The sequence below is a fragment of the Ornithorhynchus anatinus genome, chromosome 17 (genome assembly GCF_004115215.2).
Source record: "Ornithorhynchus anatinus isolate Pmale09 chromosome 17, mOrnAna1.pri.v4, whole genome shotgun sequence".
Taxonomy (NCBI): Eukaryota; Metazoa; Chordata; class Mammalia; order Monotremata; family Ornithorhynchidae; genus Ornithorhynchus; species Ornithorhynchus anatinus.
The window spans coordinates 19,522,573-19,535,857 of record NC_041744.1 but is presented as its reverse complement, the minus strand read 5'-3'; the positions used below and the strand labels follow the sequence as shown (position 1 = coordinate 19,535,857).

At 50.4% G+C, this 13,285-nt stretch overlaps 1 protein-coding gene across 1 annotated transcript in view; it reads right to left on the bottom strand.

The window, feature by feature from the left end:
• Positions 1-13,285, bottom strand: part of TMPRSS15 (transmembrane serine protease 15) — a 62,193-nt gene that overhangs the window by 43,213 nt on the left and 5,695 nt on the right. The window contains exons 2-3 of the mRNA XM_039914552.1: positions 12,333-12,546; positions 10,848-10,906 (exon numbers count right to left, since the gene is read on the bottom strand). Of these exons, the coding sequence (XP_039770486.1) occupies positions 10,848-10,906; positions 12,333-12,546 (273 nt within the window). The remainder of the gene's footprint in view (positions 1-10,847; positions 10,907-12,332; positions 12,547-13,285) is intronic.

Genomic DNA, 13,285 nt, shown 5'->3' with positions numbered 1-13,285 from the left:
AGCGCTTACTATGTTATTATTACGGTGTGGGTTAAGCGCTTCCTGTGTGCCAAGCACTGTTCTAAGAGCTGGGGTAGATACAGGATCATCGGGTCGTTCCACTTGGGGCTCACACTTTTAATCTCCATTTTCCAGATGAGGTAACCGAGGCACGAAGTTAAGTGGTTTGCCCAAGGTCACACAGCAGACAAGTGGCGGAACTGAGATTAGAACCCGTGTCCTCTGATTCCCGAGCCCGTGCTCTTTCCACTAAGCCACGTTACCCTCTCTCCCTCCCTCTTAATAATAATAATCACGTTGGTATTTGTTAAGCGCCTACTATGGGCAGAGCACCGTTCTAAGCGCTGGGGGAGATACAGGGCAATCGGGTTGTCCCACGTGGGGCGCACGGTCTTCATCCCCATTTTCCAGACGAGGTAACCGAGGCACAGAGAAGTTAAGCGACTTGCCCGCAGTCACCCGGCTGACAAGCGGCAGAGCCGGCATTCGAACCCATGAACCCAAGACCGGGCTCCTTCCACTGAGCCACGCCGCTTCTCCATCTCTTGACTTTGAGCCCCACACGGGACAGGGACTCTATCCGACCCGAATATCTCGACTCTTCCTCCAGCGTCTAGTACAGTGCCTGGCACAGATTAGGCACTTCAGAAGCACCACGACTATCAGTAGGGTGGTGCTGAGCACCGCCATCTTGGACCGCCCCCTACGCCGCTCTGGATTCTTTCCAATTTGCCCCCTTTCTCCCGATGAATTAGACGCTGCAGAACGGAGCTAGGCAAGGCCAACGTCTCGTGAAATTCTCGAGGGCTCCCAAGAATAAAAAAAGTCACGATGCCACTCGGCGGGAGGAGAGTCTCTTAACTGGGAAAACCCAAATGATTATTTCCTTGAAAGGAATGGAAAGAATCTAATGATCTGGGGTCCAGGGAGCAAGGGTTTATTAGGGGGTAATGTCGGGGTAGGGCTTCACCAAGCCGGCAAAATATCGATAGGACCCCGACTCGACTCCTTTCCGCTCTCTGTCGGCTTCCCGCTGCCTCCTGAGATAGAACGAGCTCAAACCCCAGGGTTCGGTCAAACACGCCGATCAGGCAATTTCCCTTTTATCTGGGAAATTATCAGTCACACGGGTCCTTGAATAAAACCAATCAAGATGTTGGAATTTGGAATTTTAGTCACAAAGCGCTACCGTGATTTATGGCGCGTAGCCCCTGGATCGAAGTCACCGGACTAATCTCCTGGGGAACGCCAGCGGAGAGAACACGGCCGCTCCCTGCCCTCGAGGGACGAAACGGGCTCCTTCCGGACCCTCGGAAAGAGGTGCGTCACTCCCGACTCCTGCCTTTCGAGGGAAGAGATCGATACCAGGGTGCCAAAGGAACGTCCGGTTAATGATGGTACTTAGTAATTGCTTCCTACGCCCTAAGCGGTGGGGTAGATATAAGATAATCAGACAGAGAGAGAGCAGGGAATCTTATCCTTCCTGAGAAATGAGGAAACTGTTGGACAGAGAGCTCAGGTGATCTGTCCAACGTCACACAGCCAGTTGATGACTCGAACTCAGGTCTCTGGACTACCAGTGCTGTGCTCTTTCCACTAAGTCATGGCTTTTTCCACCAATTCACCTGACCTACGTAAGTCTACTCTGAGGCTGAGAAGCGGCGTGGCTCAGTGGAAAGAGCCCGGGCTGGGGAGTCAGAGGTCCTGGGTTCTAATCCCGGCTCCCCCGCTCGTCGGCTGGGTGACTTTGGGCGAGTCACTTCACTTCCGTGGGCCTCGGTGAGCTCATCCGTAAAACGGGGATGAAGACCGCGAGCCCCCCGTGGGCCAATCTGATCACCTTGTATCCCCCGCAGCGCTTAGAACAGCGCTTTGCACATCGCGCTTAACACACGCCGTTACTGTTATTACTCGGCTCCAAGTTATCCGAGACTTTCAGCACAGTGCGTTCTTCCCGTTCGGAACGCTCTGCAGGCAACGAGCGCTCAAGCAATACCGCCGGTTGGTCGATCATCAGCTTGACCATCCTCAGGCCCCGCGGAGATCCCCGGCTCTGACCTCATCCCGTTTTTCCTGTCCGTCCCGCCGCTGGTCCAGGTGACTCGCCTGCCTCCTCCTCATAAAAACCCCTTGAATATACTCGGAGACGGTTACTAGGTTTCCTCTTCAACTCGACCGAGGGCTAAACAACCTCAGTTCACTTAACCTTCCCTCCCGCGTCCCGACTCCTCATCTCGAGAGGCGGCTGCCAAGGACAACACCGACCGTCCTTCCGCCCTCCGGCTCTGGCTCGCGGGGTTACCCGAGCCCCCACTTCGGCCTTCCTCTAGTGCCCCATTCCTTCTTCCGTTCTGGAGTCCCGAGGCCCAAAATCCCAAACGGCAGAAACCCCGGACACTCGGTACCCACCTCTCGCCAACGAAGCCGGGCCTCGGGTAGGGCGGAGGAGCCTGGATGCGCGTCAGGAGAAGAAAGTCTCTCCCTAGAGAAGCAACGTGGCCTAGCGGGAAGAACCGGGGCCTGGGAGGCAGAGGACCCGGGTCCTAATCCCCCTTGCCTGCAGCGTGACCTCGGGTAAGTCACTTGACTTCTCTGGGCTTGGGTTTCCTCGTGCGAAAACGGGGACAAGATATCTGTTCCCTCACCCTCTCCGCGGGACGGATCCCTTTTCCCGTCTGACTGCCGTAGCAACCCTGGAGCTTAACGCATATAACAGTGCTTAAGGAACTCCAGGGTGATAATGACTGTCTTTAGGTTTCACCGGGTTGTAGGAGAAAGCCACCCGACCGGTCTGCGGTCCTAGGCCCCGGAAACCTTGGCCTTGGTGATTTTGCAGTGTCACTGCAGTGAATCGATAAAGCCGGGAGCACAGCTCTATTTCCAACCGATCTCTTTTCCTCTCTCTATTCCGGTTGGTAAGGAAAGATGATTAGATGTGTTATTACGGAAGGGCGTCTGAAGAGAGGAGCTTCTTCATTTGAAGACACGCACAGGACCGACTCTTCATTCTCCCTGCTTTTCAAGGGCCTAAACTCTGACGACATTTTCCTAGATGATTGTTTTCCAAGGCTACTCAAAACACACAGTGTCCCTACGGCTCCGAAGCTAAAATATCCTGAAGAATTTAATCTTTAGCAACCCACGCTCAGTCTGCCTTCTACCCCCCGCTTCACCTCCCCTCAGCTAAGCCCCCCTTTCCCCCTGCTCCTCCCCCTCTCCCTTCCCCTCCCCTCGGCCCCGTACTCCTCCGCTCAACCGCGTATATTTTCATTACCCTATTTATTTTGTTAATGAGATGTACGTCGCCCCGATTCTATTATTTCGTTAATGAGCGGTTCATCACCTTGATTCTATTTATTTGTTGTTTTAATGAGATGTTCGTTCCCTTGATTCTATTTATTATTATTGTTTCTGTCCGTCTCCCCCGATTAGACCGTAAGCCCGTCAGAGGGCAGGGACCGTCTCTATCTGTTCCCGATTTGTCCATTCCAAGCGCTCAGTACAGTGCTCTGCACATAGTAAGCGCTCAATAAATACTATCGAATGAAGGAAAGCAGTCTTCACGGGAACCAAGGCCGTATTTTAATTACCATTTCCTCCAAAGAAATGCAACTTGAAAGTCTTAATAATAACAACAACGAGGATGGTATTTGTTAAGCGCTTACTATCTGCCAAGCACCGTTCTAAGCGCTGGGGTGGATAGGAGGTAATCAGGTTGGCCCACGTGGGGCTCACAGTCTTACTCCGCATTTTCCAGAAGAGGTAACTGAGGCACAGAGAAGTGAAGTGACTTGCCCAAAGTCACACAGCGGATAAGTGGCAGAGACGGGATCAGAATCCACAACCACTAATTCCCAAGCCCGGGCTCTTGATGGGGAGCACCGTATAGTGCAGAGAAACCTAAATAATGCCCTTTTTTAAAAAAAATGCTTATTGTGTGCCAGGCATTGTACTATATGGGGGTCAGGTACAAGTTACTCGGGTTGGACATAGTCCGTGTCCCACACAGGGCTCAAAGTCTTAATCCCCATTTTCCAGATGAAGTAACTGAGCCCCGAGGTCAAGGCCTAGCATCTGCACAGCTCTTGAGGTAAAAATTTCCCCTCATCTTATGGTAAAACAGTGAAAGTCAGGAATGAGAAACTGCAAATTTCCACCCCACGCGGCCCTGGTGAATACCTAAATAACCAAATGTCCTGTCAATTTCTCTGCTTGTGAACATTTTTACTTTTGTCTCCTCCATTACACGTCTACCTACTCCGTTATACCGTACTCTCCCAAACGCTTAATACTTAATACAAGAGAAGCAGCGAGGCTCAGCGGACAGAGCCCGGGCTTGGGAGTCAGAAGGCCGCGGGCTTTAATCCCGGCTCTGCCACTTTTCTTTGCGACCTTGGTGAATTCATTTCATTTTTCTGGCCCTCCGTCACCTCGTCGGAAAAAAGGGGATCGAGACTGGGAGCCCCATGTGGGACAGGGACTGTGTCCAACCCAATTGGTATCCACCCCAGGGCTTGATACGGTACCTGGCACACAGTAAGCACTTAAACACCAAAATCATTATTAATACAGCTCCCTATACACACTAAACACTCAACCGATACCATTGATCGATCTGACTGATGGATTCCATTAGAGTGGAAGCTTCTTGTGGGCAGGGAAGATATCACGGGCTTCGGTTACAATTTCACAAGTGCTTAGTACAATACGTCACACCCAACGGGTGCTCAGTAAAAAATCACTGGTATTCGTTAAGTGCTTTCTACGTACACTGTATTGAGCGCCAGGGTAGCTATAGTCAGGTCCAGTTCAGTCCCTAACCCACACTGGGCTCACGGCCTTGGAGGGAGATTAAGTACTTAATCCTCATTTTAGAGATGAGGTAACTGAGGCACAAGTAAATCCAGTGACTTGCCCAAGGTCACCCAGCAGGCAAAGGGTAGATCCAGAGTTAGAAGCCAGGTCTAAATATAATAGTAATTATGGTAGCTGTATACCACGGCGCTTACTACGTGCCAGGCACCGTACTACACACTCGGGCGGTTACAGAAGCAGCGTGGCTCAGTGGAAAGAGCCCGGGTTTGGGAGTCAGCGGTCATGGGTTCGAATCCCGGCTCCGCCACTCGTCAGCTGTGTGACTGGGGGCAGGTCACTTCACTTCTCGGTGCCTCAGTGACCTCATCTGGAAAAGGGGGATTAACTGTGAGCCTCACGTGGGGCAACCTGATTACCCTGTCTCTCCCCCCAGCGCTTAGAACAGTGCTCTGCAGCTAGTAAGCGCTTAAATATCAACATTTTTATTATTATTACAAGCAAATCAGGTTGGACACGGTCCCTGTCCCACGTCGGGCTCAGTGTCCCAAATCCCATTTTACAGACGAGGCGACTGAGGTGCAGAGAAGTGAAGTGACCCGTCTACGGTCACGCAACGGAGAAGCGGCGGGGCCGGAATTGGAAGCCGTGACCTCCCGCCTCGCGGGCCCGGGCTCTATCCACCACGCCAGGCTGCTTCTCGCTCAATCAATGGAATTGTTGGAGTTGATTGAGTCCTTTCCGTGCACAGAGCACCGTTCTCAGCATGAGAGTAAAATACAAAAGTGCTCGTTGACCTAATCCCCGCCCTCCAAGATTTTACAACCTAGCGGGATCTCTACTCCTCTCCAGCTCCCGACTGCCACCAGCCCCGGGACTTTCTCAAGCTGGGAACGGACGGAAAAATGTCCTGAATTTCCTTCTCTGAAGATCGAGGGGAAGAAAGAGCCGGTTGTTGGGCTCAACATCCTACCTTCGGGCTAATTCTAGCAGTCTCCACTGCATCTTCACGGACAAAGCCCGAGTTTTCCCAAACTATCCCGGGAGCAATTATTTGGATTCAAAGGCTGAAGCCGGCTGACCTTTCGCCTCTTTAGAGGAACATTTTATTTTCGGGGGAGACTCTGGGCAGATTTTTATTTCTTCATCGGTAAAACGACGGTCCATTAAACGGAAGATTTAATTCCGTCGACGGACATGCAGGAACGCGGTATTAATTGCTAAAAGCTCGGCGACGGTGGGCGTGGGGGGGACGGAGGCGTGTGGGGGACGGAGTGTATTAATGGAAATAGTGTTTTATTGTGATCCTCGGAACCAAAGGCAGAGCTTCATCTAAAATGCGCCTGTCTAAATTATAGGAATATTCAAACGGCATTAAGAAATTATGCTCAATAAAGTAATTTTATCTGAATCATATTTCTGGGTAACCTTGGCTATTAAATTCCCGACTCGAATTTCTCTCTCTCGCTCTCTGATGAAAAGATTGTCATCCAAATGGGGTAGATAAATACTCCTTTCTTCCAATGTCTATTATTTCTTTTAACTGTAATAAGCATGTTTTCTTACTTCAAACCTGCAAACCCTGTTTCCTCCCACCATTAAGCTATTCTCCGGTTTTGAGCTTTGCGAGGATGATTTTATTTATTTATTTCTGGGGGCTAAGTATTGGTGGAGAAGGAAAAGGAAAAAAAAAACCCAACAAAAACCCTCCGGTACGGTAGGAAATGAAAGACAGAGGTTAGTGAAAAATCCATCTGGAGTTCGATCACAAAATCCATTCTCCAAAGAGTTTACTTAAACTTGAAAAAGTGAGCCATTTTAATATGCTCTGCTTTATGGTGACGATAAAATATCCGGGCGGGGGGAACGATGGGGTTACCGCAGAGATAAAGCACCGCTAATTATTCTTCTTTGTGTGCCTTTCTTATTTACAGAATGGAGGAAAGGAGCAGTAAACAATGGCCAACTTTTACTGCTAAAGAGGTTTAGATTTAGTACAAAGGCGCATTCGGCGCCGAAGGCCAAGCCACTTCGTCTTTCCTTCTGATATTTTCAGGACCGCCGTTGTTCTTGCCGTGGGTCAGAGCGGGTCACGTGCTAGCTGTAACGGGCACCCGGCTCCATCTTCCGAGATGCTCGAGGGAAGAGTCGGGGACGGAGACGGGAGGAAGTTAGGGGAGTTGGGGGGGTCCAGCGTGGTGTAGCGGATAGAGGTCGGGCTTGGGAGTCGGAAGGTCAGGGGTTCTAATGCCGCCTCCGCCACCCGTCTGCTGGGTGACCTTGAGCAAGTCACTTCACCTCTCGGTGCCCGAGTCACCTCATCTGTTTCGTTTCGTTGTCTGTCCCCCCCCCCCCACCCCTTCTGGGCCGTGAGCCCGTAGTTGGGTAGGGATCGTCTCTATCTGCTGCCGAGTTGTACTCTCCAAGCGCTTAATACAGTGCTCTGCACATAGTAAGCGCTCACTAAACACGAGTGAATGAATAAAATGGAGATTGAGTCTGTGAGCCCCTTCATTTTCTCCCCCAGAGGGAAACTATGTTGAGAAGGAAAATATTACTTCCATCATTCCGGTTGATCTCCCTTGGGTCTTACTGCGAGTCAACCGATCGAGGGCATTTATGGAGAGCTAGGGAGAGCGCTGTACTGAGCGCTTGGGAGAGTCCAATACGAGGGAGTTGGTGGACAGAGTCCCTGTGCTTGAGGAGCCTATATCCAGCGGGGATGGATCCGATCCTGGGGCGAAGGGGTCAAGTTCACCTCTTTGCTACTTTGACTGAAGGTCAAATAATAATGTTGGTATTTTGTTAGGCAGATACTATGTGCAGAGCACTGTTCTACGTGCTGGGGTAGATACAGGTAATGAGGTTGTCCCATGTGAGGCTCACAGTTAATCCCCATTTTACAGATGGGGTAACGAGGCGCAGAGAAGTGAAGTGACTCGCCCACAGTCACACAGCTGACAAGTGGCAGAGCTGGGATTCGAACCCATGACCTCTGACTACCAAACCCTGGCTCTTACCACCGAGCCACGCTGCTTCTCTCACTTCAGTGCCCGAAGCCAATACCCCTCACATTACCCTTTGGCCCTCATAGTCTTCCTTCTCAACTAGGAGCAGACCACGATCCTTCAAAAATGGGAGGCGAGAGAACCTTTTTCTTACGGCACTGGTAGAGTACTTACTACGTGCAAGGCACCAGACTGAACGCCGGGGTGGATACAAGGTGATCGGGTCGGACACAGTCCCCGTCCCACATGGAGCTCACGGTCTTCGGCCCCGTTTTACGGATGAGGGAACTGAGGCACAGAGAAAGGAAGCGACTTGCCCTAGGTCACCCAGCAGACACGGGTCAGAATCAGGATTGGAAGCCAGGTCCTCTGACTCTCGGCCCTGAGCTCGTCAAGGCCTTGCATGCCAGTCAACATTCACCATTCTCCCAATTATCCTCAACTGATGAATTTTCACATGCTTAATGTTTCGGTAATTCTAATTGCCCTGATTTTTCGGTTTTTGTCTTTGCTACCTTGAATCTCGGGGATGAACTCAATTATACTTTTCGCATTGCTATTTCACTTCTCAAAGTAATTAGACGGGTTTTTCCAGGAAATTACTTCGCCTGATATCAATCTTATTAATGTTTTCGGCTCTTGTATTCATCAAACTGTCCCTCGGTATAAGCAAACCCCATAAATAATAACCAGAACAACAATGATATTAATGGTAATAATACCACACTATGGACATATCTTTAAATTATATATTATAAATTACTGTTTATTCATATTCATTCCTGTACCTTCCTAGAGACCGTAAGCTCGTTACGGGCGGGGAACGTGTCCGCTAATTCTACTATATTGCATTAAATTGTACTCTCCCACGTGCTTAGTACAATGTTCCGCACACGGTACGTTCTCAATATACACGATTGAATGAAATGCATACTCTCCAAAATGCTTAGTACAGTGCTCTGCACATGTAGTAAGCGCTCAATAAATACCATCGATCGATGAATCGATTAATAACCGCAACGATCAAGGTGTTCGTTCAGTGTCTACTCTGGGCCAAGCGCTGGACCATGTTCTGAGGCAGATAAATAATCGGACGTGGTTCACAGACTTAAGAGGCTTAGAGAAGCAGCATGGCTCAGTGGAAAGAGCCCGGGCTTGGGAGTTAGAGGTCATGGGTTCGAATCCCAGATCTGCCACGTGTCAGCTGTGTGACTTTGGGCACGTCACTTAACTTCTCTGTGCCTCAGTGACCTCATCTGTAAAATGGGGATTAACTGTGAGCCTCACGTGCGACAGCCTGATGACCCTGTATCCACCCCAGCGCTTAGAACAGTGCTCTGCACATAGTAAGCGCTTAACAAATACCCGCATTATTAAGAGGCAGGGGAGAGCAAGTGTGTGCTGTCCCCGTTTTACAAAGGAGGAAACTGAGGCCCAGAGAGGTTAAGAGCCTTGCCTGATGGTCTCCAGGTGTGTACTTTTACACTAGGCCAAGCCCACTGGATCAATATCATTGAACGGTATTGAAAAATCAAGACCGGGCAATGAATCCTTACTGGAAATTAGGTAGACGGTTCTGAAGTGAGAGTCCTGGGATTGCTGGATATTCTTCTCTTACAATCAGATAATCAATGGAATTTCTTGAGCGCTTACCGTGTGCAGAGCACTGTACCGAGCGCGTGGGAGAGGACAATGCAACGGAATTGGCGGACAGGTTCCCTGCCCATAACGAGCTTACAGTCTAGAGGGGTAGGCGGACTTCATCGTTAATAATTTATAATACGCAATTATTATTCTTACCATCTAGAGACTCCGCTAGCTTGTACCAATCCATCGTATTTATTGAGCCCTTTCGTACTAAGCGCTCGGGAGAGTACGAGATGAGAGAATTGGTAGCCTCATTCCCTGCCCCGCCCTCCCAAGCGATCAGTACAGTGCTCTGCGTACAGCAAGTGCTCACTAAGTCCCACCGATGGATTGGATCATCGCCAGCCGTGAAGCTTGTGGTTTTAGAACCTAGAGTTCAGATGTCTAAAATCCTCTTCTCATGAACCCGAAACACCTTGATAAGACGACAGATAAAGCTGTCAAGTAACCCTGCAGATAGAAACTCGCCCAAAACGTGCCCGGCCAGTAGAAAAGAATACGTATATGCCACTTGAAACTTTGAGAGAGAGAGAGAGTTCAAGCAGTTCTATTTCCTGATATATTTATACATGTGCGAGAGAGCGATATTCTCATTTAGAAGCTGCCGCTCAACTCTATAGATTTGTCTTTCAGCTCCTTTTATCCTGCATCTTTCCAAACTGATGAAAAACGGATGGGAAATTTGGTCGTGCCTTCACGTTAGGGTTTGAGAGAGCTCTGAGGAGAACGCGACACCGAGTCACGGATCCATTTCAACCGTTTCCTCCCAGGTACGAGAGATCCCGCCTTCCGAATGAAATGTATCTTTCTATTACCAGCGCAGCTGAGGACTAACGACCCCAGCCACGTTCGGATAAAAATCAGGCCTAAAACGTGAGCGACGTTTGGAAAGAGTTAAAGGTTCGCCTTTACGTGTAAAATGCGTCGGAGGAGACTATACATCAATTCCTCAGTCGTGAGGGCGGCGTGGTTGTGAATGTTTAGGGGTGTGTGCGGGGGAACGAAGAGGAAATCTTCTCTGATTCTATCTTTCCATCTTATACACAGGCGGTATCGCTTTGACTTTTCAATGCGCCGGGGAGGCTCGTTTACAGAATTCTCGGGGCGAATAATGGCAGATTTCTGGCTGGCGATAGCCACCGCTCCTCACTTGGATTTGGTAGGCAGTTAAAGGAAAATCATTCCGAGAGGAGATGATCAAGGGGGGGAAGAAAAGAAGTCAGTCAACCGTCTGAAGGCATTTATTCACTAGAGGGCAACAGTGTTCTTCGCCCAGGTGGCAATCCAAAAATCAGAGCTCAAAATCGGAGAAATCAGGAGTCCAGAGTTCCCCAGTAAGAAAAAGAAAGAAAGGATGTCCAGTCTTTTAGCATGATTTACCTGACGGTTCACAGACAGGAAAGCTGAAAAGGCCCGACTCATTTTTACCAGGCGAGGAGCTGCAGATTAGAAGAAAGAGAAAATACAAAAAGGCCGCAAGACGAAGATATCCGTTAGAACTCGGCTTGGGTAAAGCCGCCCGGATAATCAAGGGGAAGGTTGCTACCCTTAGGTTTCCAACAGAAGGGCAATAAAAACGGTGTAATAACCTGGGCTTTCCTCTGGGCTCTTGCAGAACAGTTGATCTAATTTACTTTTCCGTCGTCTCGGGGGGGGGGGGGGGGGGCAGGTGCAGCTTTTGAGGTTTAGGGTCTCCGATACCGACGTGCGCGTGTGCTGGAGGAGGAAAAAGCCGGAGAGAGGGGCAGTCGGGGGGAGAATGGGGAGCTGTGAATCGCTAGACCCGTGTTCTGATCCCCGTTCTTTCGCCTCAGTGCTGTGTGACTCCGGGAGATTCACTTAACCTCGCTGGACCTGTCTTCTCACCTGTTCTTCGGATCAAGTGCTTCCTCTGGGCAGAACGCCGCTCGTGGTGGGCGGGGAAGGTGTCTGTTTATTGTTCGACTGCATTCTCCCAGGCACTCTGTACAGTTCTCTGCACACAGTAAGCACTCAAAAAATAAAATAAAACAACGAATGAATGAATGCTTGGGTGTGTAGAATTTACCAATGTAACAGACACATTCCCTGCCCACAGTGAGTTTACAGTCTAAAGGGACTGTTTCAGTCTACTTCAGCAACAGCAGCAGCAACAACTCTGATATTTAATAATAATAATAATGGTATTTGTTGAGCGCTTACTACGTGCAAAGCACCGTTCTAAGCGCCGGGGGAGATACAAGGTGATCAGGTTGGCCCACGTGGGGCTCACAGTCTTAATCCCCATTTTACAGTTGAGGTCGCTGAGGCCCAGAGACGTTAAGTGACCTGCCCACAGTCACACAGCCGACGGGGGGGGGGGGGCGGGATTCGAACCCATGGCCCCCGACTTCCGAGCCCGTGCTCTTTCCGCCGAGCCACGCTGCTTCTCTACATTTGTGAAGTCCCTGCTGTGAGGTAGAGTACATACAAGCTAATCGATCCTCTCCTAATCCCCGTCCCACGGGCGGCTCACGATCCGAGGGAAAATGACAACAGGTACCGAATCCCCATTTTACAGATGAGAAAACGGAGGCCCAGAGAAATGAAGCGCTTAAATACCATAAAAAACCCCCAACAAACGAACAGTTCTTGACCCACATTAAGCGCTCAGTGCCATAATAACAGTTATTAGTTAGAAGGGAGAGATAAAAGCATCAAGTTGAAGGGTCACGGGGAGGGGTAGGAGGGAGAATGAAAAGGAATCGGATGCTTAGTGGGTGGACAGGTGCTTCAGAGGCAGTTAGCGGACAATATGACTGGACCTGAAGGCCCGTGGCGCCCAGCCGGGGAGGCGGAATAACTTCGCGGCTGAGAGGAGAAAGGTAAAACGGAGTCAGTGCGTACGAGATGCACCGAGGTACTTGGTCTGGCCTTCCACCGGGAAGGAAACGAAGGCCGTCTTCGGGCTCGGCTTCCCCCGCGCCGTCCTCGCCGGAAGCGGAAATGTACAACCGGAGTGAAATTCTGGACTTATTCTGCGGGGGCCCCTCACCAAGTCGACGGGGAGGTCGCACGTCGTCCCGGGGAAGGACAGCAAATCTGCTTCGGCTGAATTTGTCTAAAGGATTTAAACACGAACCGAAACCACCAAAGGCGGCTACTTCAAAGCCGGGGATTATTATCATAATTTAGCATTTATATTGGACTCTATCCTCTAAGTGCTACATGCCCATCTCTGTTTGTTCTCGTTCCACAATGGCCTGGGTGACAGACTCTCGTTCCTGGGGTCCTGTCTCCACTCTCCTCACCCGCTCTGCTCGCTGCCGGTGAGCAGGAGGCTCTGGAAGTCAAGAGGGCCGTGTCTCCCCGGGAAGGATGGGATTCGCTAACGATAAGACCACTGATTTTGGTATCAAGTGCTTACTACGTGGCAGGCGCCGTCCTGAGCGCTGGGGTGGATACAGGCCGATCGGGTTGGACGCAGTCCCCGTTCCACGTGGGGCTCCCGGTTTCGATCCCCATTTTCCGGATGAGGAAAGCGAGGCCCAGAGACTATTGATATAATAATGTTGGTATGTGTCAAGCGCTTACTACGTGCAGGGCACGGTTCTAAGCGCCGGGGGAGTTACAGGGTCATCGGGGGGGTCCCACGTGAGGCTCACGGTTAATCCCCATTTTACGGATGAGGGAACTGAGGCACAGAGAAGTGAAGTGATTTGCCCACAGTCACCCAGCTGACGAGTGGCAGATCTGGGATTCGAACCCATGACCTCCGACTCCCAAGCCCGGGCTCTTTCCACTGAGCCACGCTGCAGTGGGATTTGTTAAGCGTCTACTAGGTACAGGGTAAGCAGGTG